This window comes from Rhinolophus ferrumequinum, chromosome 25 (genome assembly GCF_004115265.2).
Source record: "Rhinolophus ferrumequinum isolate MPI-CBG mRhiFer1 chromosome 25, mRhiFer1_v1.p, whole genome shotgun sequence".
Taxonomy (NCBI): domain Eukaryota; kingdom Metazoa; phylum Chordata; class Mammalia; order Chiroptera; family Rhinolophidae; genus Rhinolophus; species Rhinolophus ferrumequinum.
In genome coordinates this window covers 39,741,465-39,766,745 of record NC_046308.1, presented here as the reverse complement: position 1 = coordinate 39,766,745, position 25,281 = coordinate 39,741,465, and the positions used below count along the sequence as shown (strand labels likewise).

The 25,281-nt window shown below is 44.1% G+C and overlaps 1 protein-coding gene across 3 annotated transcripts in view; it reads left to right on the top strand.

The window, feature by feature from the left end:
• The window catches only part of GRIK4 (glutamate ionotropic receptor kainate type subunit 4), a 637,398-nt gene that overhangs the window by 451,934 nt on the left and 160,183 nt on the right, over nucleotides 1–25,281 (top strand). For all 3 annotated transcript variants that reach the window (XM_033098464.1, XM_033098465.1, XM_033098466.1), the window contains one exon: nucleotides 3,928–3,981. In XM_033098464.1, the coding sequence (XP_032954355.1) occupies nucleotides 3,928–3,981 (54 nt within the window). The remainder of the gene's footprint in view (nucleotides 1–3,927; nucleotides 3,982–25,281) is intronic.

The following is a 25,281-nucleotide window of genomic DNA, read 5'->3' as shown; positions in this document are numbered from 1 at the left end:
TTCCTACTAGTGAAGGACCAAAATTTGCAAATGATTCACTTGTTGCCTACATGACTGCAGATTCAAGAATACTCACGGGTCTCACTTATCTGCATTCTGACAGGGGTAGACTTAATTTGGGAATTCCCTACAACCCACAGACTCATCTGTCTGTGCCTTGGCCCCTAAAAAAGTTGTGTCAGTATTTCCAATACTGTCACAAACTCCAGGGGAGTATAGTCAAAAGCACTGAAATTAGGCTGCCTGGCTTTAATTTCATCTTTTCCATTGATGAGATGTGCAACCGAAGATGTCATCAAAATGGTGGCGTGAGGTGAGCCTCTGTAAAGCTCCCCTGGAATTTACAACTAATCGAACAACAATAACTCCACAAAGGACTCCCTGCACAGCAGACAGGCAAGACAAAGAGGCCCACTACTGAATGCACTGAAAGGTGGGCGAACCGCGCGAGCGGGGGAGGAGGGAAGGGAGAAGTGCAGAGACGGAGCCGCGCGGGCGGGCGCAGGACGCAGACCTGGCTCAGTGCTCCGAGCTGCATCCCGGAGCTACCGCGGCTGCGGGACAGGGAAGAACTCGGACTGCGAGGGCTCCGCTTATGGCCCACAGGGCTGAGGGGGCAGCATATAACACGGGTGAACCCAACACTCACAGCAAAGACCTCGGAGAAAAGACTGAGGGAAGAAGGCTGAAAACGGTGGTTAAGCCCTCACTGCCGAGCAGAGAATGGAAGCCTTAGGCACTGAGACTAGCCGCCCCCTCTCTACCCTCCCAGAGCTTGCCCCTCCCCCACCAGGCCAGTGCTGGAAGCGGAACAGTAGCAGTGTCAGATCAAAAGAACAGAATATTTGCTGTTCTGAGAACTGTGGACCACATACACAGATTCGCAGCCCAACTAGTTCCGGCAGAGGGGAGGGAGCTGTGGCAGCAGGACTCGCTGTGGTGGTGGTCACCGCCATTGCTTTGGGCCACCTCTTACAACTCACCCCGCCCCTGGCCCCATCTATCTGGGTGGATCCCTGCAGGAATAAACAGAACTGCTGAAACTCAGGGGCTCTGAATCTGGTGCAGGAAGAGCTTTGGAACTTCAGAAGCTCTCCGCATACCCACCGGGACACTGCGCCCTGTGACCCAGGTGAACTATTAACAGAGGAGAAGCCCATCTCCCAGGGAATCCCCCCATTGTGTCAGAAACTGGAATACTGCAGAGAAAACATAGCACTACCTACCGTGTGAGAGAAATAAAAGGCTGCAGTTGGAGAGAAAATAAAACATTCTACAAACACGTGCTGGAAAACAAAAGAAAGACCTCTTCCTATCAACCTGTTGCAGAGGCCACTCCTGTAAATGTCTAGGAAGAGAAATAATAAATCAGTAATTGCCATGAATAACCAAGGCAACAGGACAGCTCAGAAAGAAAGTGAAAAGTCTCCAGAAAAGGAACGTAAAGATATGGAAATATGTGACTTAAATGACAGAGAATTCAAGCTTGCAGTTCTGAAAAAACTCAACGAGATGCAAGAAAATACAGAAAGGCAGTTTAACGAACTCAGAAACACAATCAAAGAACAGCATGAGCATTTTACGAAAGAGATTGAAATTTTAAAAAAGAGCCAAATAGAATTTCTGGAGATTAAGAACTCAATAGAAGAAATTAAGAATGAAATAACCAGCTTAGGTAGTAGAGTTTGACTAGATGGAGGAAAGAATCAGTGATATCGAAGATAGAAACCTGGAAATGACACAGATGGAAGAAGAAAGAGACTTGAGACTTAAAAGAAATGAAAGAACTCTACAAGAACTCTCTGACTCCATCACAAAGAGCAATATAAGAAGAAAAATGGGCATACCAGAAGGAGAAGAAAGAGAGAAGGGAACAGAGAATATATTCAAACAAATTGTCGATGAGAACTTCCCAAACTTGTGGACAGAACTGGATCCTCGAATCCAAGAAGCAAATAGAACACCTAATTACCTCAATCCCAACAGGCCTTCTCCAAGGCACATTGTATTGAAGCTGTCTAAAATCAACGACAAAGAAAGACTCCTCAAGGCAGCCAGGGAAAAGAAGACGGTAACCTACAAAGGAGAGCCCATTAGATTATCATCAGATTTTTCAGCAGAAACTCTACAAGCCAGGAGGGAGTGGAACCAAATATTCAACCTATTGAAAGAGAGCAATTATGAGCCAAGAATAATATATCTAGCGAAGATATCCTTTAGATATGAAGGAGGAATAAAGACCTTTCCAGACATACAGAAGGTGAGGGAATTTTCTAATACGCGACCTGCACTACAAGAAATACTACAGGAGGCAATTCGACCACCATCAACAGAGACAATTTGTGGCAACCAAAACATAAAAAGGGGGAGAGTAAAGGCCTGAGCTGGAATATGGGAATGGAGAAAGTAAGCGTGCTGAACAAAATGGAATACTCTAAATGTCAAACTTTCTTTTACATAAACTTAAGGGTAACCACTCAAAAAAAATCCAGAATTGAAATATATACTATAATAAAAGAAGAAACAGAGGGAAACATCATAGAATACCACCACACAGAAATAATGGACAACAACAAAAAGGCAAAGAAACAATGGAGACTCAGCCTTACCAGAAAACTGAAGATAGAATGACAGGAAATCCTCACATATCCATAATCACCCTAAATGTAAATGGACTGAACTCACCAATAAAAAGGCACAAAGTAGCAAATTGGATCAAAAAACTAAACACAACCATATGCTGTCTCCAAGAGACACATCTCAGCTACAAGGACAAGCATAGACTCAAAGTGAAAGGATGGAAATTGACACTCCAAGCAAATGGTACCCAGAGAAAATCAGGTGTAGCCATACTGATATCAGATGAAACAGACTTCAGGGTGAAAAAAATGACAAGAAACAAAGATGGACATTTCATAATGATAAAGGGGACTATACAACAAGACGACATAACAATCATCAATATTTATGTCCCCAATCAGGGAGCGCTGAAATATACCAAGCAACTACTAACAGAACTAAAGGGAGAAATTGACCAAAACACAGTTATACTACGGGACTTAAATACATCATTGACAGCTATGGATAGATCATCCAAACAGAAAATAAATAATGAAATAGTAGCCCATCATCACATTAGATGAAATGGACATAATTGACATATATAGAGCACTTCATCCTACAACATCAGACTCTACATTCTTTTCTAGTGCACATGGAACATTCTCAAGGATAGACCATATATTGGGACATAAAATCAGCCTCAGCAAATTTAAGAAGATTGAAATCATACCCAGCATATTCTCTGGTCACAAGGCTTTGAAATTGGATATCAACTGCAAAATGAAAGCAGGAAAAAACACAAATACATGGAGATTAAACAACATACTTTTAGAGATGTGTAACCTTGGACAACTTACAGTCTTTCTGTGTTTCAGTTTCCTCAGCTGTCAAATGTGGGGTGGAGGAGGGATAATAATGCCTGCCTCGTCAAGTTAATCCAAGTAAAATACTTTCCATGGCTCGGCACGTAAACAGTAAGTGTTAGCCATTGTTATTGTTAGTAGTGGAGATAATTGTTACAGTCTAGGTTATTATTTGCTTCATTTTCTTAAAGTCATTTTGGTTTCCATGATATCTGGTTATTTCTTTGCCAATGTGTTGTGCATGAGAACATCAGCTACTGTGAGTGTCACTGCAGGAGTGAGGAGCAGGGTGGAGGGAGAGAGACCTTATTCTAGAGGCTGGTGTTTCTGTACTCCATCCTCCAAAGTCAAGGGCAAAGTAAGAACCAATCAAGATGTTATACTCTGCCTGGAGCCAAAGGGTAATGGGTTAGACAAATGGCAGACACATGGAGCCCTCACTCCTCATCACTGCTAGTGGGTTTTTGTTTTCCTCTCTAATCTCTTTCTCTTCCCTTTGCAGGCAGCTGAACTAGGGATGGTGTCAGCCTATTACACATATATCTTCACTAATCTGGTAAGACATTTTCACAGCTTACCTCCTTGGCATAGAGAGTATCATTAATTAGGGTCAGTGGGGTGTGACAGAATGAAGCCCAGGAGATAGGGACAGGGAAAATAGAAGCAGAGGCCAGCCAGAGAGGCAGGGCATCTTAGAAAGACAAGACTTCAGGAGCCACTAGGATTCTCATTCCAACAACTCTTAGTCTTGGGAGAACGGGAATTCTAATCCTCCATTCAAATGCCACCAACCACGTAGCACTGCTTCTTCTGATGGAGGAGTCTCCCCTGTAGGTCCAGTTACTGGCCTACAGTCTCTGCATTGCCAGACCCATATGCTAACTCAGAATTAGGACAGCTAGGGTACAAAAGTTACATGTGTTTCATGGTGTTATAACTGGATGCACCTTCAGAGGTCATCTCTGCCAAATCCCCTTATTTTGCAAATGAGAAAAGAGGTCTCTAGAAGTTTCATTGCATCAAATTGGAGCACTATCTTTGCCACCTACAAACTGTGTGTCCTTCAACAAGTATTGAGCCTTGGTTTCCTTGTCTGCAAAACAAGGATTAAAACAGCTACATCGTGGAGTTGCTATAATTTTGAAATGATGTAATTTAATCTATGTGGAAGCATTTTGAAATTGTAAATCAGTAAAAGAATATGAAAGATTGTTACGAAGTATAGACACAGTCAATTAGAAAGTAAAAAGACCTCAGAGAATGATTTTTTAAAAGAATTCTATAACTTTTTTTATTTGGAAATAAAATAGAAGATCCACAGGAAGTCACAAAGACAATACGGAGAGGTACCATGTTTCACCCGGTTTCCTCCAGGCGTTCCATCTTACCTAATTACAGTACAATATCAAAACCAGGATATCAAAATAACAACTGTCTCACAATGTGTAGAACTGTGTAACTCCCACTGCAATCAGGATATAAAACTATTCCATCACCACAAAGATCTCCCTCATACTATTTTATAGTCTCACCTACCACCTCTTTCTCCACCACCCCAACGTCTAGCAACTGCTAATCTGTTTGCTGTTTCTATAATTTCATAACTTTGAGAACGTTATATAAATGAAATTGTACAGTATATAACCTTTGAGGTTAACTATTTTCAGTTTGGGTGTTTCCCATTTCTGGCTATTACAAATAGAGTTATTATAAACATTCAGAAAAGAAGTTTATTTTATCTTATAAATACCGTGTTTCCCCGAAAATAAGACCTAACCGGAAAATAAGCCCTAGCATGATTTTTCAGGATGACATCCCCTGAACATAAGCCCTAATGTGTCTTTTGGACCAAAAATTAATATAAGACCCGGTCTTATTTTCGGGGAAACACAGTACACGAGATATCAAGATCACTTTCGTGGTCCCATCATCCAGACATGCTTTTGATTTAATAGGCACTGGGCCAAGTGTTAGGTAGGGATTGAAATGGGAATAAGAAACTCAGTTTGCCTTGGAAAAATTTGAAATCCCTATTGTAATGCAAAGTGGTAATTCTGTTAGACATGTACACAAATGCTCTAGAGCTTAAAGCAGGGGCCACTTGCTGAACCTGGGACAGGCAGAAATCGCTTCACCGAAGCAGGCCCCACAGAAGGGGACTTTACGATACACCCTGAAAGATGGGGAGGGCTTTTCACATAAATAAAGAAAGCAAAAACATTCTGGGCTAAGGAACAGCTTGTCCACATACTTGGAGATTTGAAAGTATGTGGAATGTCCAGGAAACAGTGAGTCACTTCAAACATATGGACTGCTCCAGGAATGGAAATGTCAGTTAATGATTATTAAGTGGTCTAATTAAATCTGTCTGAAAGTAACCTATTTAGAAGATTTAAAGCAGATATAGCGATGTTAGTGAGCAGAATCTAACCTCACAGATTTGACTCTTAAATTTTAAAATGAAAAAGGTTACCTAAAAGTTAAGACTTTCTTACTCAACATATGGGATAGGACAATCTAGGAGATTGTTCACTGTCCATCCTTGGATTTAGGGACCGGGTCTCCTGAAATGTCTTGCAAGGTTAAGGAGATGCCTGCCCAAAGAGACACATTGGGATTCTGGGATCCTTGTTCTTTTCCAGCCGTAGGTTTCTATAAGCAGCCCTTTCTTGGGGCTGCTGTGGAATTGCTAACCCTGAAGCATCCTACAAGCCTTTGCTCTCAGAATTGAAAGCCCCCTTGAAAAATCCAGGTAGCCTCTTTTCTATTATAGTATAGGATTCCCTTCTCAACAGGCTTGTCAGAGACTCATTTAACCTTCTGTTAGTTCACCACCACTACAAAACTGCCTCATTATTGGAATTCTTAAATTGAAGTTAAGCCACGTATGGAAGCCCACACAGACCGTGCGTGCGCAGCTTAATGAGCGCTGTGCAAGGGAGCACACCTGTGTGAGCAGTGCCCCCGAAGTCCCATTGTGCCTCCTCCCAGTCACCACCCCTCAAAATGTGAAACACAAGGCACTTGTTTGCTTACAAATTTATGTTTTCGTGTCTAACACTGCTGCTATAAATCAGAGCATTAACATGTGAAAGAGAGAAAGGATTAGACTATTCCCAGAGCGATGCAAAAGCATTTGCTTAAAGTAAGGAGGCCTCTGGGGCAGTGGAGGCAAGTTGGCAGAGGAGTAAAGAGACATTAAAGTGCAGTTGTGTTCCACGTGGGCAGCCTGGGAAGCAGAGGGAAAAGGCAGCTCCAGGGGCTGCCTGCCTTGTGCCAGCCTGCCAGGGGTGCTCCCCACGTCAAGTAGCCACCACAGCAGAGGAGGAAGGAGCTGGGCAGCAAGCAGTCACGGGAGTGATTTAGCAAATGGAAGGAGGCCAGTCATTTGGAATATGAATTTGCAGGATGGTAACGGAAATAAGGTGGAGTTGCTTGGCTTGAAGATTTTTAAGAAGATAGCATCAGCCACCCTGTGCACTACCACTCCCTCCTCAGAAACCATGATGATGATTGTGATGATTTATCTAGTAGAAAAAGCACTAGCCTGTGAAGTCAGGAGGCCTGGGTCAAGTCCCCACTCTGCCTTATACTGGCTGTGTGACTCTGGGGGAGTCACATTAACTATCTGAGCACCAGTCTTCTCATCTGTAAAATGGGGATAATACAATCATATGAGATTGTTGTGAGGATAAGTCAGAATGCATTATAAATTGCAAAGTACTATATGTTTGTAAGACATTGTCTTTTTTTATATATAACACTACGATTCTTTGAGTGTTCAAAGAGCTCTTCTCCGTTTGGGTGGGCACAGACTAGATGAACTCTGGGAGACTCAGAGAGTCCTTTGAACCTGGAATTAACAAGATTCACAAAGTTCACAAAGGGAACTCAGAAAAGTAATTCCAGGAATAATGATGGTTGAATAATAGTCAAGATAATAGAAGCAGTGCTATTGCAAAAATTTGTCAGTGAGAGAATATCCTGGAAGCCTCTCATTAGTGCCCTGGCTTTCTGGAAGGGACATACCTCTGTTAAGAGTAAAGAAACTGTTTTGAAGTCCATTCTTCCTATCCAATTGCAGTTGGAGTCTTGGGTCAGAGAGGGACAGGTGTCATACAGAGGTTAATGAGTTATCCCTGCACTTCTCCAGTCCTTTCCCCCAAATACAGATGCCACTGAGACTTTAATTCTTATTCATTCCTTCTCTGAATTCCTCAGGAACCCTGTTGTATGCCATCTCCCTAAATTCTGCCACAGTGATGCAACAGGTACTCAGATTAGCTTTTTGAGAGCCAGCAAGTGAGCCAGAAATGCACAGGCACTAGCATTAGGTACATAGGACTTAGAATTCTAGTTTGACTAACTACCAGCTGTGTGACCCTGTGCAAGTTTCTTAACCTCTCTGAGCCTCAGCGACCTCATCTGTAAATGGACACTAATAATACCTGCCTCAGGAGATAATATCCACACAGCAGCTGCCTCACAACATAAGTGAGGTATTCTTAAATAATATCTCATAATACCTTAACAAGGTATTCTTAAAATAACACCTTCCCTTTACTAAACTCGTATTGCTTCCATGGGCCACAAGGGCTCTTCAATCTGATGGGTCATCCTTTCTTGGAACGTCAACCTGAGGCTGCTATGAATTGAAATGCCCTCAACAGCATGTAGGATGGAACAAGTCCAGGACTCAAAAGATTCTCAGAGATCATCTAATACAACCTCATAATTTTAAGATGAAGAAGCTGAAGCCCCATGAGGAACATGTCTTGCCTGGATAAACGTAATAGAGTGAAGTGGTTAAGAGCTAACTGCCTGAATTGATGATCTGGCTCCACTACCTTGAGCAAGATATCAAAACTTTATGAGCTTCAGCTTGCTCCTCTTTAAAATAGGCATAAAACAGTGCCTTCTGCTTGAGTTGTTGTGAGGTTTAAATAAGAAAACAACGAGAAACATTTATTAAAGAGCCTTGTATGTAGAAGGTATTTGCTAAATATCACCAGTCATTATTACTGCATCACCCAGCTAATTAGTGGCAGGGCTACAGCTGGAAGCCAAAGCTGCTCCACTGCCCGTCCTCTGTATGGTGAGGCCTCCTGCTGGTATACCCCTTTCCCATGCCTTGTAATACCAGCTCTTGGCCCTTTCTCTCTAGATTCCCTAAGGGAAAAACTCTGAGATGCCTACTACCTACCTGGCACAAATGGCAGCCCGCCATCCAGCATGGTAGTGGTGCCGAGAGCACAGAGCTCTAACCCTGCCTGACACGTGGTAATAAAATGGTGGTCACGGCATCCAGCTAGCCATGCCACCTGCAATGCTGGTAGAAACCCTCACAGACCACACAGCCTCCTACTTCTGGAGCTCAATTATTTCCTGCCTTCCATTGACATACCATGACTTTTGACCTTTATCCTTAAATCTCCACACTTCTCCCTGCCAAGGTGGCAGCTCCCTCCTTTGACACAAGGCCCACAAGGCCCGTCTGTGCTCTCTGACATCGATTAGGGTAATTTTATCTTTTCTATTAGGCAGTTATTGTGAGTCTCCCTGGGTTCATTAGTAGCTGGAAGCTCAAATTACACTTCCTGCTGCACCTCTGATCTTCAGATGGCATCTCTGCTGTCTCAGCAGCTGACTGGGCTTTGCCCAAAGGCCCCTAATTCTTCCTGTCCTTTATCCAGATTTCCATCAGTCTTACAGAACAACAGTTTCCCTGGCCAAACCCAGGGGGCTGACTGTAGGACAGAGAGCCTTTCCAGACTAAAGAGCAGAACACGTGCAGCAAATCAACAGCTGCCCCGTGCACGCCCTCCCTGGAAACACCAAACAGGACTGCCAGGCCAGCAGCCCGCCTGGACCAGAACACTCCAGGAGCAGACTCTTTTAGTTGCAAGGGAGTGGTCATCTTTACAACAAACTGCTAATCTCCACGTATAGGATCAGTTACCCTCTAAACAGACATGCCAGAGCTTAGGGTGCTAGTTGCTTTTCCAGCATACGTGAAAGAGATATGTGATGATGATTAGCAATCTAATAACTGGCAGATAGAGCCAGCTGACTTCCTCTTCTCGCTGGGCAGACAGTACATGGCATTTCCCAATTTCCCTTATAGGTAGGTACAGGCATGTGACTGAGTTCTAGCCAATGGAATTGTGAGGAGAAATATTATGTGCCACTTCCAGACCTGGCCCATAAAACCCTCCTGTACCTGATTCTCTATGTTTTTTTCCCATTCCTGGCTTCTCAGAGAACACATTTATAAGCTAGAAGAAGCCTGCGCCACCCAAATTACTTTATAGAAGTATGCCCACTGGCTGCTTTCTCTCTTTTGGGACTTCAGTTGAGTCAGAAATACACTTTCATTGTGTAAAGCCATGAGACGTGGGGGTTTATCTGTTCCAGTAGTTGGCATAGGCTAACAGTGTTATTACAGTGTTATTAATAGCTAATTTTTAATTTTACCAAGATTTTAGAGATGGATATTATTATTCACATTTTACATACGAGGCAACTGATAACTCCCAAGAGAATCAGGGGTAACAACTAGTCAGCGCCTGAACTGGGGATTTTCACCAGGTCTGACGATGAAAAGACTGGATTTTTACAGACTGGCTGCTTTCTCTCATTTTAAAGCTTCTTAATTAGGACTATCAAATTCAGCCATGTGGTCTTGCTTCTTTCAGTTTGCAAATTCCAAATAGAAATAAGAAACACATCTGAACACTTCATACCTATTAAGATGGCTATTATCATAAAAACAGAAAATAAGAAGTATTGGTGAGGAAGTGGAGGAACTCAAACACTAATACCTCGTTGGTGGGAATGAAAAATGGTATAGCTAGAAAACAGTTTGGCCGCTCCTTAAAAATTAAGCACAAAATTACCAAATGATCCAGCAATTCCACTTCCAGGTATATATCCATAAGGACTGAAAGCAGGGACTCGAACAGATATTTGTACACCTATGTTCACTGCAGCACTATTCACAGTCGCCAAAAGCTGGAAGCAACATAAATTGCTGAGTAATACAGTAATAATGATAGTTGATATCTATAGAATACCTCCTACATGCAAGGCTCTATAATAAGTGTTTCCCAGTTATTTTCTCATTTAAACCTCACAACAACGTTAGCACTCTAGCAGAAGGCATTGTTTTATTCCCATTTAGTTTCTGTTTAGCTAATAGATGCTTGGATTCCCAAACTAACTGGGTCCCAGTGCGTCCTGCAGACACAACTGTTCCCATGCCCCAGTCTCTGTCTTGTTTGGGCAGAATGGATATATGCAGCCAATTTTTCTCTCTGGGTTCATGTGATTGTCAAGCAGACAGAACCTATATATATTTTTCCAAATATTTACCAGAGAGATTAGACAAAAGTAATTGAAATTGCTAAAATTATTACAGAGAAGAGAGTGGGGGCAGACAGGGAGAGAAAGAGCTGATGCCATCCTTAACATCCTGCTCTTCGGCTCCTTCCTTAAGCAAGCCAAACCTACTCATCTGTCAGGTCTTACTTAAATGTCACTTTTTCAAGGAAGTCTCCCCTGACACCTCACGAAGTTGAGTCTGATGTTACGCTCTCTCTTAGAGCCCTGTGTTCTGTATGTTGTAGCATTCATCTCAAGTGGGAATTCCTTCTGTATCTGACATCTCCGCCAGTCTATGATTCATAAAGGCAAGTCTGTCTTGTTTGTCCCTGTAACCCAGAGGCCTACTGGCACATGGTAGGTGCTCAGGAAATACATGTTGAGTGAATGAATGGAGCAGTTCATAACGTTACGGAGTTCTTGGACTAGGAGGGCTGGCCAGGTGAGATAGTAGCTCCCCTCCTTGCATCCAGCAGGAATTCAGGTCAGCCCCACTAAGCCCATAAGGACAAAGTTCTGTAGCTCAGCCAGGAGGACCACACAGTAACTACTAAGTCTGGTATACCCTTCCTCCACTCTGAGTTGCACAGATTTAGAACTAAATGTGTGCAGGACCGTGAAGAGTGGTTTAGTTCAGGATCCAGAGTGGTTCAGTCCAGGGTTTTGGGGGGTTCTGATGATAGAGGGCAGTGTCAAAACTGGAAGCCCAGAGTTGGCACTAAGAATGATCATTGAGGTAGGAAGAGGCAGAAGAGTGCAAGGACAGTCTGAATGACTGCACTGAGTGGCACAGTTCTGCAGTGTGCCATCTGGGCTCATTTTCTCCACTGGCCACACTGCTCAGGTTGGTCTTGGTCAAGTGGCCTCTTCACACTAGTAACTGACACTGGACTCACGGACCCAGAACACAAAGGTCTTTGAAACAAAACCTCTCCTTCAGGTTTTTATGGTCATTATGAAATTATCTCGTCCTGTTCACTGTCCCCATGGTTTGGCACATGAGGTTGGGTGAGCCTCTTGACTTTGTTGACACAGAGGTTAGAAACATGGTTTAATGGAAGCAGCCAAGGGCCTCAGATCAAAGAAGACTTGAGTTTGAATCTGGGCCCAGCCATGTATTAGATGTAAATGTGGCACATTATTTAAACTATTGGAGGCTGTTTTCCTTTCTGTAAAATGGGAATAATGATTTTTACAACACAACATTTGTGAAGAACAATGAACTTTTCTAAATTTCAGTGGGCTGCTAGTAAACATTATTTCTCTTCCCTCCCTTCTTTCCCGTTTCCATGTGGAGTATTTCTATCCTTTGACATCAGTTTTCTGATTTACTGACTCCAGCTTTCTAAAATTCTAAAGCTGTTATCAGGAACATTTCAAGATTAGCCTCTCACCTAGTTGGAACTACAGTTCCCAGGGTGCTTGAACCTCTTCCATGTCTTGCATTCATTTACTGAAAGCACCCCCGCCCACCCCCACCCCCACACACACCCCTATATACATCCCTACACACACACACACACACACACACTCACACACACTCATTGTAACTAACAGCTACAATCCATCAGCTGGACAACTTTCTAGTGCTAGAGCAGTTGATTCTAAAGTGTAGTTTATAGTAAAATTATTAAGACTATCCACATATTTCACTTTTATTGAGCCTTTTAGGAGAACCACTCTGCATAATACAGTACCCTTTGGTCAATAAATATGTTTTTATTGCAAATAGGAAAGAGTAATGGAATGAAAGCTCCCCATGTGTCTGTCTGAGCTTCCAAGGTGCCATCCCCACCAAATGCAGACCCTGAGAGGTGGCAGAGCTGGCAGTGACAGATGTCTCCTGGGCATATGTGGGTACAACCCCATCTTAAGGAAAAGCTATTACTCCAAAATTGTGCTCTCTGGCTGCTAAGCCTCCTGTACCTGGTTCTCTGAACTTGACCATTGGTAGAAAGGGTATATTCAGAGGGAGAAATCACAGGGAAAATTGGAAGGAGATTCAGGAGGCCTTAACCAAAGCATTCGTCTTTGCGTTTGTATTAGGGGAAATTGGCTGACAGCTGGAAGCCCCTTGGCCCAAGTATCAGGACTATAAAATGATTAGTGAGACCTGAGTAAGCGACTTGACTCTGGAAAATGTTAAAATCAACTACTTATTCAGCAAACACTTATGAAGTGCCTACTGTGTGCTGGGGAATACAAGCAGCGGTACAATATGGCTTGAAGAGCTCTCAATGGGTAATTAGAGGAGCAGAAGCCCAGAAGCAGGAGCATTTAGTGCTTCTTTGGGAGCTTGGAGAAAGTTTTGCAGATATGGCTTCCTTTGAGTGGTTTGTTGAAGGATGGTTAGAAATGAGAATGAGAGAGTGACATGTGGGCGGATGTATGTCCTGGCCCTGAGAAAGAGCATGGTGCCTCCTGTGGCTGGAGCAAGGGGGTGCGTTGGAGAGAGGGGAAGTCAGAGCCAGTGAAGGAAGGTTATGATCAGATGATACACCGTCTGCCCTACAATGTTGTCAGATATTTTTAACATTGGAGTTTGCACTGGCCGGCCCAATGTCTAGTCTTGACTGTCCCACTAACTGACCATGTGTGACCTTGGACAAGTCCTTCCTCCTCTGGAGATAAACTAGAGGCTCTCCATGCACCTTTGAGCTCAGAAATTCTGTTGATGCTGTGCATTGAATGAATATATAATAAATAACTGGATGAATTCTCCTGGCCAGCCTGTTTTCCACGTGATTTTTCTCTTCATTGTTTTTCAGTGGCCTTGTCTGGGCTGCTTAGCCCTCTAGCTCCCTCTACTCTCCAGGTCTCCTGGGTAGGGCAGCACTCCTGTCTTGTGAGCTCTGGGTCTCTCACTCCCCTGTGTTTAAAAGTACTGTTCTGTGACTCACGTCCAGCCCACCTCCACAGAGCCCAATCTCAAAATCCAAACTGTGGCCAGATGTTAATGGCTGATGACAGCAGTGAATTTTGAGGGATCTTTGAGAGCATCTAACTAAATCTTGTCATTTTACAATTGAGGAAAAGTAACTGAAGAAGGAAAGTAACTTGCCTAAGCTCACACAGTGAGTCAGGAGTGGAGGGAGTCAGGGTCGACTCAGTCACTGGGTAAACATTAATTGAGCACTAACTATGTCAGGGATGCAGCAATGAATCAAATCTGATCTTTGAGGGGGTCAGACTAGCGGGAAAGACAAACGCAAGCAGATTATTGTAAATCAGTGGGTTAAAGTGATGTAGCTATCCACAGGGTATTATGGGACCATCTAAGAAGTTGCCTCCAACCTAGCCTGGCAGGCTCATAGAAAGCTTCCTGGAGGAGGCCACACCCAGTGGCCCTCGAAGAATCAGTAGGAGTTAGCCAAGTGGAGAAGGGAGTAGGTAGGACATTCTAAGTGAAGGATACATATGGTTTGATGCCTTAGACAACATTTACTTTTTAACAAAAGCCAAAACCAAGGAAGTGGGTAGTATGGGAAATTGTGGAGTTAGTATAAAATGTATTTTGGAGTAGAGAGAAACTTTCAGTGCCTTCACATTACCCCAGGCAGCCAACAGCCAACTTCCCTGTCCTCTGCAAAGCAGGTGAAGAGGGCAGGTGTGAGTCCCAAGTGGACCTGAGTTAACACCTTGAGTGTGGTAGTAGCTTGTCACAAATGCCTGAGACCCTCCAGACACTTGGATAGCTGTCAACAATTGCTCCCCTTCAAGGTGATGGGCACCACTGTCCTAAAGGGAGAACGTGAGCTGGGACTTCATAGGGAAGAGCAGGGAGATTTGGCTAGTTCTACATATGGAGTGGCTGTGATATACTCATGATGCCAGCTACTAATCAGTATCTGATAGGCAAACTCTGTTCTGCCAACCCAGGCCTCTGCGTCGCCTCTTATTATGAAGCCAGTTCAGCCTGAAGTGGTGGACTGGCCCCTTCTCTGCTATTCCCCTGTTGGTAGAGCCTTCTAACCCTAAGACCTGAGGAAGGAGCAACTCCTTCCTGGAGAAGGAATGCTGCAGGGAGCTGTGGGCTGTTGTGGAGGGCAGAGGACATGGTAGGCACAAGTATAAATCCAACTCTTAGAATGCCAGGTGATGTAGATTCACTTCAGCTGGTACTCCAGGCAACCCTGGGCTGGCAAGTCTCATTTCTAATACTCTGTCCACTTGTTTTATTGTCAGGTTCTAAAGACGGCTACTCCTTTCACAGAGTTTCTGAAATTCCCCTCCCTTTACTCTGATAGTGCCTGGTACAGGGCTCTGGACCAGGGGGCATTTGAATCAAGCCATAGCCTATCTTGGCTGGCAGATGTGTGCCTGTTTATTTACTAAGCTGTGCTGTGCAAGGAAAGAGGAAAAGGCCTCAGAGATGGAACATGCCCCTTGGCAAGCCCAGGTGGCCAAAAGAGTCATCCCAGGCTACATAGGCAGCTTATTCAAGAACTACCATGTTTGAGATCTTTCATTTAGGTCTCTTCATCTGTTTTCTGCCCATAGCAACAGTTAGTCTCATCTGGGAGTGATTAATCAGTATATCTGACAGGGAAAGTAAAGGAGACATTGTTGTCAATTACCCTGGAAGAAGAACCAAGCCCTAGTTCCAGAGATGCAGGATCATTGAAAACTGAACTGACCCAATTTGGCCTTTATCCCTCCCAGAGCTTGGGCTGAGAAGGAGGAGCCCAGCACTGGGGCCCCACTGTGAAGTGAGATCTGTTATTAAAGGTGAGGCAGGAGTTTCCAATTACTATGCTTGATTCCTAACCGCATGGGGCAGGGAGTATGAGAGCAGAATAACTATTGCCAGGGAAATCAATAAAAACTGAAGAAGCATTCAATTGGGGGTGTTGAAATCTTGGGGGAGGCGAAGAAACTCTGCATCACGTCATAGGAACCAGTTATCTGACAATCCTGTGGCTGATATTTGACAAACAGCATGACAGTGAACATAGGTCTCGTGGACTCCCAGAACCAAGTTTAAGAAATTTGTGTATCATACATTTAATAGTAATGAAATTCATTTCTTGTATCTGCCCCTACACACATACACACACACACACACACACACACACACACCCCTATGCCTGTGTGTGTTGCTGACTGAGTGCCTCTGTCATGCCGGGTCTCAGCTCCCGCTCCCCACACAAGAACGCAGGATACGGTGAGGCCAAAAAGGAACACCCATGGAGCCATAGACAGGGGAGTCATACCACTATATTCTTGATGATGGCTGGTCGAGACACAAAGGCAAACATCTGCCAATACCCCAACAGGGGGTCTTCTAGCACCCCAGTCTCGCTGGCAGCTGGGTGAGACACTGGAAGTAGGATTCACACGATCCGCAATCCACCATCCATGCTTACTAACCGCACTTGCTGGCCGCAATCCACCGCCTGCTACTCTGCCGACCAACAACCCCCTAGCGTAGTCATGGCAGTTATATTAGTGGCTAATGGCTAACCGGTAACAGCTGATGGCCATCTAATAACTGAGCCAGCACTTCCCCATGTGAGGCCGAGAGCCTGGAAACTGCTCTCTGGGACTCTGTCCTCACAGCATCTGGCTCTGCATATGAAATAAATCAAACTGAAATAAGAACTAGACTCTGGGGGACTACTTTGGTTCATTATCTCTGGAAACCTAATGGAAACACCCCCCTTTGACTGTCTGGGCCTTCTGTCTAATAGAGCTTTGGGAGAAGGGGAGACCAGTCTTGACCTCTGTCGCAAATTTGTTAAAGATTCACAAGTCCCATTAATTCAATGAGCGATGACTCAGTCTCCCCTTATGCCCAGTGACCCAACAATTCCCAATAATCCACAATCAAGAGACTCTAATAAAAATTCCCTGCAAGCGGGTTATGTAATTGTTGCTCCCTGGTTCTGAATGCCAACGATGTCCCAGACACCATATTGAGTCTTTATGTTCAAGATCTTTAGTCCTCAAAATGTCACCACAAGGTAGGTGCTCCAGTTCCACAAGCAGGAAAGTGAGGCCCAGAGAAGTCTGAGAGCCTTGTTTAAGATCATTCAGTCAACAAGTGGCAGAGCTGAGAATGCCTTTGACCTCCCAGCACACATCTTACCCTTATCAAACCGATCTTTATTGCGTTTCTGTGCTGTTTTAGTTTCCTATTGCTGTGTAGCAAATTACCACCCAAGTGAGTAGCTTATATTATAGTTCTTTTGGTCAGAAGTGCAGCACAGCACGGCTGGGCACTCTGCTCAGCTTGAAATCGAGGGGTCAGTGGCCTGCAGCTCCATCCAGAGTTCAGGGGCCTCTCCTGGCCTCATTCCTCTTGTTGGCAGAATCCACACCCTTGTGATGGTGGAACTGAAATCTCTGTCTTCTGCTTAGCGCTTGGGTAGGGACTGTCAGAATCTAGAGAACACTCTCGAGTCCTTGCCCGTGGCCCCTCCTTCACTCTCTGACTTTGTCCCCGCCCGTGACACCTCCATGACATCTCCCTCTCATCAACAGAGACCCTCCCTCTAGTTGCACCTTTTTCACACTTTGACTCTTTCGCTTCCTTTTCTGCCACCAGCCAGAGAAAACTATTTTTAAAGGGCTCATGTGTGTAGGTTTGGCCCACCTGGATCATCTGCCTCTTTTAAAGTCAACTGTGCCATATAACGTGACTTAATCACAGAAATAAAATTCATCATAGTCACAGTCCTAGGGATTATGTTACGGGGGAGAGAAAGGGTCTTGGGGTAAATCTTAGAATCTTGACTACCGCATGTGCCAACCGTGTAAATTAGGGTTTTTTTACTCCCACACCCGCCCCCAATGAAAGAATAGATAATGAGAGACCTAGCCAGAGAACCAGGAAGACAACACTGGAGACTCTTGGGGCAGGCAACTGTACATGCCCTGATAATGTAGGTAATAGCCCCAGCTTCTCTTTGCTGGCCCCCAGCGAGGCTCTGGTCAGGACGCACCCCTGGGCTCCAATGGTGGTCTGTAAACAAGTCCCTGAGAGAAGACTGAGAGCCAGAGCGAAGGGGCAAACTGAGGCCACTTGGGACTGTCCTACCACAGACTCCTGGCCTGAAGAATTTGGGCCCTGCTGAGAAGAGTGTTTGGTATTTAATGAATGTTTGCAAAGCATAAAGAAATAAAATAAAAGATAGTGTAGCAAATTCTATTATTACACTGTAAGTGCTATTATATTACAAGCCCCATTAGGAGTAGCAAATTCTGTCGTTATTATTAAGCAATCAGCATTTCTATCCCCAGCATCAGGCTCCATTCAGTGTCAAAGGCGTCAACAGCTCAATTCATCACCGCCTGTGGCTTCCCCTAGCCCTGTCTTGTGGTTCTGACAGCTCACATTCACAGCCCAGTGGCAAGCAGGACACCTGCCCATCCCGCTGCAGCCTCTAGCCATCCCACATGCTGGGTGCCTCTCCTGTGACTTTCAAAGCTGGATTTTTTTTCTTGGCCGAGGGTTAAGAACTTCCTAAAACTATTCCTGGTCATATGTCTCCCTTACTTAAAACACTGCAATAGCTCCCTGCTACACTCAGGCGAAAGACCAAAGCAGCCTCTTAGGAACTTACTTACCTCTGGTCTTTACCCTGCGACTTTCCCCACCACCCCAGCCAGACTGAGTCACTTGGCAGTTCCCTGAATTTGTCACTTGCCCTCCAGACCTCTGCACATTTCTTCATTTCCTGTCTGAGAGGCTTCTCTTCCCACCTTTCATCAGGCTGACTCCTGCTCCTCTTTTAGACCTCAGATTGCAGTCAGCACGCAGCTTAGGAAAATCAACAGAAATTCTGATAGAAAGGACCACCTCTGCTGCCTTCCTAGAACTTGCATTTACCACTGTTTGGGGCTTGTCTCCCCTTCACCTCTGAGGATAAGCACCTTGAGGACAGGAACAGAGCTTTGTTCATCATTATGTTTCCAGGGCCTAACAGGAGGTGTGTCCTGCAGGGGATGCTCGTGGGTTTTGTGAGATGAATGAGGCAAAAATGGTCACGATATGAAAAATCTCATGTTCTGTACATTCTCTCCTGCTGTGGGAAGCCATCTAAGAGCCCGGTGGCCTGGGTCCTGGTCCTATCTTATTTACATAACTCCTGAGTTACCTTGAGCATGTCTGAGACAGACAGACTGTAGCTCCTATGGATTTGGTCCTGCTGCAGAGATGGGGGCAGGCTGAGGCTGCTGGTTGACAGCATTACTCATCTTCCTCAGCAACTCCTTACACCACTGGGGCGATGGGGGTAGGTGCCTTGGGTCTCTACGTGCCTGAGACTGATGAATTGGGACCTGGAAAGAGAGGTTTAGCAGGCCTGATCAGTGGATTCTGAGTGCAGGGGACCTCAGAGATGAGGCATTAATGCCCAAAAGGAAGCTGGCCTACAGAAAAGCAGGAGGGCTCCCCAGCCTAAGAGAGAACACAGAGTGTCACCATGTCTCATATAAGCTTGACCCACTGAAGTTCCAGCTTTACAGTTAATAAGTACTTATTTAGTCCTGGAGGCACAGAATGGTCTTCTAAGTACAAAATAAAGATAGTCACAACTACTGGGGTAGAGGCAGGAGGGTTCTCCCACCTTGTCTCTGCTTTCCTCTTCCTGGGAGCAAATGACTGAAGTCATCGTAAATGTGGTCCCACCTTGGTGGGTGTTTGCAGGTGAACATTAGTTCATTTAATAAATGTACATAGAACACTTGCTGAGCACAGGTTCAGGGTAAGGTACAAGGAACAGTGCAGGTCATGGTCTGCTTTTGAAGTGCTGTGTGCGGACTCACATTGGGAAAGAACAACACAGAAGGGACAGTTCCTGGGAGGAATGGATATGTGTGTTCAGATCATGGTTATCCCCCACCAATAGGAAACACATAGGAAGAATCCAGGGGAGTTAGGAGCTGGGAGATTTAGGACAAAATCTCCCTTGAAACAGAATTCCCTGACAGGTATGAATTAGCCTCCCAATTGCTACTTTATTCAAAGACCTATTACACAAGAAGCATTCACCCAGCCTACAGAAAGCACAGCTTTGATGCTGATGAATAGACAGACAGGTACTTGAAGGGAGGGAGAGGATGTAAAGGTACCCAGGAGATGCTGGACTTCTGGTGTCTCCAGCACTTTCATGAGAAAGGCTAAGAGGACACTTGTGAGGCAAGGATCTGGGTACTGGCCTCTGCCATACCTTGGGTCCCAAGGCAAAATGAATGCGTATAGCTGTAAAGAAAGCCTTGGAAAGTTAAGGGGACCAGCCTGCTCTTTCAGTAAGATGAGGGACAGCCTGAAAGGTACTTCCTAAATTTATTCAGTCAACAGTGTTGACTTCTTCCTATTTGTTGTGTATCCAGGTACATGCTGGTAATGTAAGTGTGTTGGCATTCAGTGCACCCATCTTCGGGAGGTAGCTTTGAACACACTTATGAACACTTCTAAGTGATGATGAGTATACCTGTGAGGTACAGTGGTGGCCCAGTTGGTACAGTAGCCAGTTCTGCCGGCTCGGATGATGGAGGAGCTCCAGGTAAAGAATGAGCAGAGGGGTAGACAGGATTCATAGCATGAACTGACATGTCTGCTTTCAGCTAAGGACTTTGCTTCTGACCTCTGTGCAGTAAGGAACATTGGGAGGTAAAGAGAGATTCATGGTCAAATGTCTAGTTTAAAAAGACCTCTCCAGCAGTAGCATGGAATAGGAACCTGGAGAAACGGCAGACTGGAAGAGTGAAAACCAATTTGTTCATCCTTCAGGAGCCAGAGCTGAATGGTGAAGAGATTTGAGGTAGAGGTGAGGAGATGAAGAGCAAGGGACAGATTCAAGTGATGTTAAGGCAGGAAAATGTTCTCCAGCGACAACAAATGTGTGCTTGCATGCATGAGATGGGGAGCATGAGAGTGGACCAAGTGGAGCATGAGTTCCAAATTCTAGCCTGAATCATGAGTGGATAACAACCGCATTCACAGATAGGTGACCAAGAGAGGGGATCAGATTTGGGTGGAAAGATGGAGTTCAAGTTTAGGAGTGATATGGTCTTAAGGATCTCTCCATCACTCCAGCTTCATAATAATAGCTTAAGAAATTGGAATCTTCTGGTGTTCCCAGTACTCCTGGGGTGAGAACATTAAAAGTCATCAGTCATTAACAAGCTCAAGGAAGGAGACACGCATTTTTGTATATGCTGTGTGTCCTGGTGACCTAGCCCAGTGCTGAGCACACAGTAGGAAGGAAGAGGATAATAAGTACTGATCTTGTATGTCAGGTGCCCAGAACTTAATACCATGTCTGTCTCTTGGCAAGACACTTAACTCCTAGACACCTCTGTTTTTTCTTCCGCCAAATGGGCGTGTGAATAAAACTTAGCCTGTCCACTCCAAGTATGCTTGTGAGGACCAAAAGTGATACATGACAGTGCCTTATAAGCCATGTACAGCCATGTCAAAGGAAGTAGTTAATGTTATTATACTCAATAATCAATTGATGTTTAATAAATGATTCGTGGTTTGGGTGGTAGAAGGCTGCTGGTCTCCCCTCCTGGGCAGTGAGGGGCCAGGGCTAAGCATGGAGCAGAGGGCATCAAAGTCTGAATCTTGGGTCAAAGCAGACAAGAAGCAAGAGACTGAAACACCTCTTGTTAAGAATAAGAACCGTTCTGGAGTGAAGGTTCTGCGTGGAAAGACAGTCGGAACCCGACTGGGTCCCGGTGGCAGAATTTGGAAAGATTCCAGAGGTCGTAAGGCATTGGGATGGCACATTTTATAGGGTGCCTGTACCCCTGGCAGGAAGGGAGCTTTAAAGGTTCTAGGGCCAACTAAGGCTGAGGGCTTTATGCAAGAGGTGGAAGCCCACATTCGTGGCCCCATCGGGTGGGCTTCACAAAGGCTCCCGTCCCAGACTGTCTTCTTCATTGCCTGTTAGTGATGCCTCAAAGTACATGCAAAATGCATTCCTTGAACTATTTTATGGTTACTGCTAATAGTACTACTAAAAATTCAAGAAGTTTGTATCATTCTTCCAGTCTACATAGCACTTTCTTATGTATTATCTCTTTTAAGTCTCACAGCAACACTGTGAAGTGTTATTTCCCTCATTTTGTAACAAGGAAACTTGTCTAATTACAAGAGATAAAAATAAAGAGATTAATTTCTTTTTAAAACCAAGATTGTTTTTTGGGACATGGAATTTCAGTGAGGAAAATCCAGGACAAAATACCAATTGACAACATCTGATTTAAAATGTTATAACTCCAATTCCATACCCACTTTCTCCAGCAGAATTATTAACCTAATCATTTGATTAAAGCAAAAGAACCAGCTTTTGGTTTCAGTGGTTTTCTCTAGGCTGGGGATACAACAATGAGAGAGACAGCCCGCAGGCCGCAGGGAAACATTTGTGGCTCAAATGAGGTTGCCCATAGAGAGGTTTTATAGAGATGGCGAAGGCTCTAGAAAACACTTAGTAGATGTTGGCCAAGTTCATGAAGCTGCATTTGACTGCCTATATCTCTAGCATGTTAGCCACATGTCTTTAATTATACTGCATGTATTTATAATTCCTCCCTACTTGCTGCACCCTGGTGTTTTCTCATATTCCTTCTTTGGGTTCGTCATGCTGGACAGACATGGTGTGGGGCAGACCTCAGCACTCCCATGTTCTCAGGATTGTTGTTAGTTCTCAATCTGGAGCCCACACCAAGCCCGGGACCCCTGTGTAATGAAAATCCTTCTCACACAGAGATTGAGTTGATGCTTGGTAATCCCTTTACTCATTTAGACTACCAGTGTTCATTTTGTAGCTGTAAATCTTTTCACTGGTCTTCAAGTCGAGTTGTGTGTTCCGAATTCAATTTTAACTCAATTTTGCCAGCTATTTCATAGCACAATCACAATGAAGTCACGGTGCCCCTAACCCTTGGTGCCCCACACACTGGCCGCACCACGGAGAATGGCATAGGGATGTAGAGCACTGGCTCTGAAGTCAGCTGGGTCTGGACTTGAACGGATTGAGATCACACATGTGAATGAAGTGCTTAGTTCTGCCAGGAACACAGTTGGCGCTCAATGCATTATAGCAGTTGTTTTGCTATTATTATTATTATTACTGCTTTATTGTAATTATTTATGGTTGGAAGATCTGGAACTTCAACTCAAGCCTTCTGTCTAGACACAAATAGCCAAACCTAAGAATTAACACCTTATTTAGCAAAACTTTTCTCATTTGACAAGTGGCTAAGAACCCAATGATAAGAAAACAAGCTGTCAGGAATTTGTTTTTCCAAACACAATAATGCAACTTCCACAAGATAATCCAGGGTTGGTATAGATTCTATTCATCTTCTTACACCTTCTGTAGGGGTAAGACTGATTAGTGATCAGAGTTGGGCACAGTGAGGACCCTATGGCATTGAGACGGTTTTAATCAATGTTCCTTACCAACATTTACCAAACAGCTTCCAGGTATCAGGCACTATGTCAGCTGCAGTGTGGGGTTCAAACATGAGGCAGATACATCTCTGCCTTCTGGAAACATACAGGCCTTTGGCGAGAAAGGCCACATGCATGAAAATGCAGTGGCAGCACAGGGCTGTCACAAAGCCACATGTGCTTAGAGTGACTTGGTCTTGCCCTCTGGTCCACCACTCAGCCTTGGAGATGATCATTTGCTCTATTCTTTACCCTGGTTTCTCTGGTGTTGTGACAATCGGATACAATCCCATTGGGAGTGGGGACCCTTAAGATTTTCCTCTGACATTCATAAGAGAATCAAGGTCCCCGTGAGAACCTGTTCCACCCCAGGGCTCCCAGCCCTTTTTGTCATTTCACTGAAGGTCGCACCCAGCCAGGCAGTGTGGCTGGGGGAGCACAGGGGACCTGAGTGAGCCAAATGTGCATTCTGTGTTAGAGCTCCTGGTGGGCAGTAGGAACCAGATGACCTTTAATCCCCTCTAATCGTGACAATTTTTTTTAATTTATTGGGGTGACAATTGTTAGCAAAATTACATGGATTTCAGGTGTACAATTCTGTATCACATCATCTATAAATCCCATTGTGTGTTCACCACCCAGAGTCAGTTCTCCTTCCATCACCATATATTTGATCCCCCTTACCCTCATCGCCCACCCCCCTCCCCCTTACCCTCTGGTAATCACTATACTATTGTCTGTCTCTATGAGTTTTTGTTTCTCATTTGTTTGTCTTGTTCTTTTGTTGTTTTTGGTTTATATACCACATATTCAGTGAAATTACATGGTTCTCTGCTTTTTCTGTCTGACTTATTTCGCTTTGCATTATACTCTCAAGATCCATCCATGTTGTCACAAATGTTCCTATATCATCTTTTCTTACTGCCGAATAATATTCCATTGTGTATATATACCACAACTTCTTTATCCATTCATCTATCGAAGGACATTTTGGATGTTTCCATGTCTTGGCCACCGTAAACAAAGCTGCAATGAACATTGGAGCACACGTGTCTTTATGTATAAATGTTTTCAGATTTTTTGGGTAGATACCTAGGAGAGGGTTTGCTGGATCATATGGTAATTCTATTTGTAATTTTTTGAGGAACCTCCACACTGCCTTCCATAGCGGCTGCACCAGTCTGCATTCCCACCAACACTGTATGAGGGTTCCTTTTTCTCCACAGCCTCTCCAACACTTGTTACTATTTGTCTTGTTGATGATAGCCATTCTGACTGGGGTGAGGTGATATCTCATTGTGGCTTTTATTTGCATTTCTCTGATGATTAGTGATGTAGAGCATTTTTTCATATGTCTATTTGCCATTTGTATGTCCTCTTTGGAGAAATGTCTCTTTAGGTCCTCTGCCCATTTTTCCATTGGGTTGTTTGTTTTCTTGTTGTTGAGTTTCATGAGTTCCTTGTATATTTTGGATATTAGCCCCTTATTGGAGGCACTGTTTGCAAAAATCTTCTCCCATTCAGTTGGTTGCCTCTATTTTGTCGATGGTTTCTTTTGCTGTGCAGAAGCTTTTAAGTTTCATATAGTCCCATTCATTTATTTTAGCTTTTACTTCCCTTGCCTTTGGAGTCAAATTCATAAAATGCTCTTTGAACCCAAGGTCCATAAGTTTAGTACCTATGTTTTCTTCCATGCAGTTTATTGTTTCAGTTCATATGCTTAAGTCTTTGATCCATTGTGAATTAATTTTGGTACATGGTGACAGATAGCAGTCCAGTTTCATTCTTTTGCACGTGGCTATCCAATTCTCCCAGCACCATTTATTGAAAAGGCTGTCTTTTCTCCATTATATGTTTTTTGCTTCTTTGTCAAAAATTATCTGTCCATATTTATGTGGTTTTATTTCTGGGTTCTCAATTCTATTCCATTGGTCTATGTGTCTGTTTTTCTGCCAATACCATGCTGTTTTGATTATTGTTGCCCTGTCGTACAAGCTAAAGTCAGGGAATGTGATACCTCCAGTATTGTTCTTTTTTCTTAAGATTACTTTGGCTATTCGGGGTCTTTTG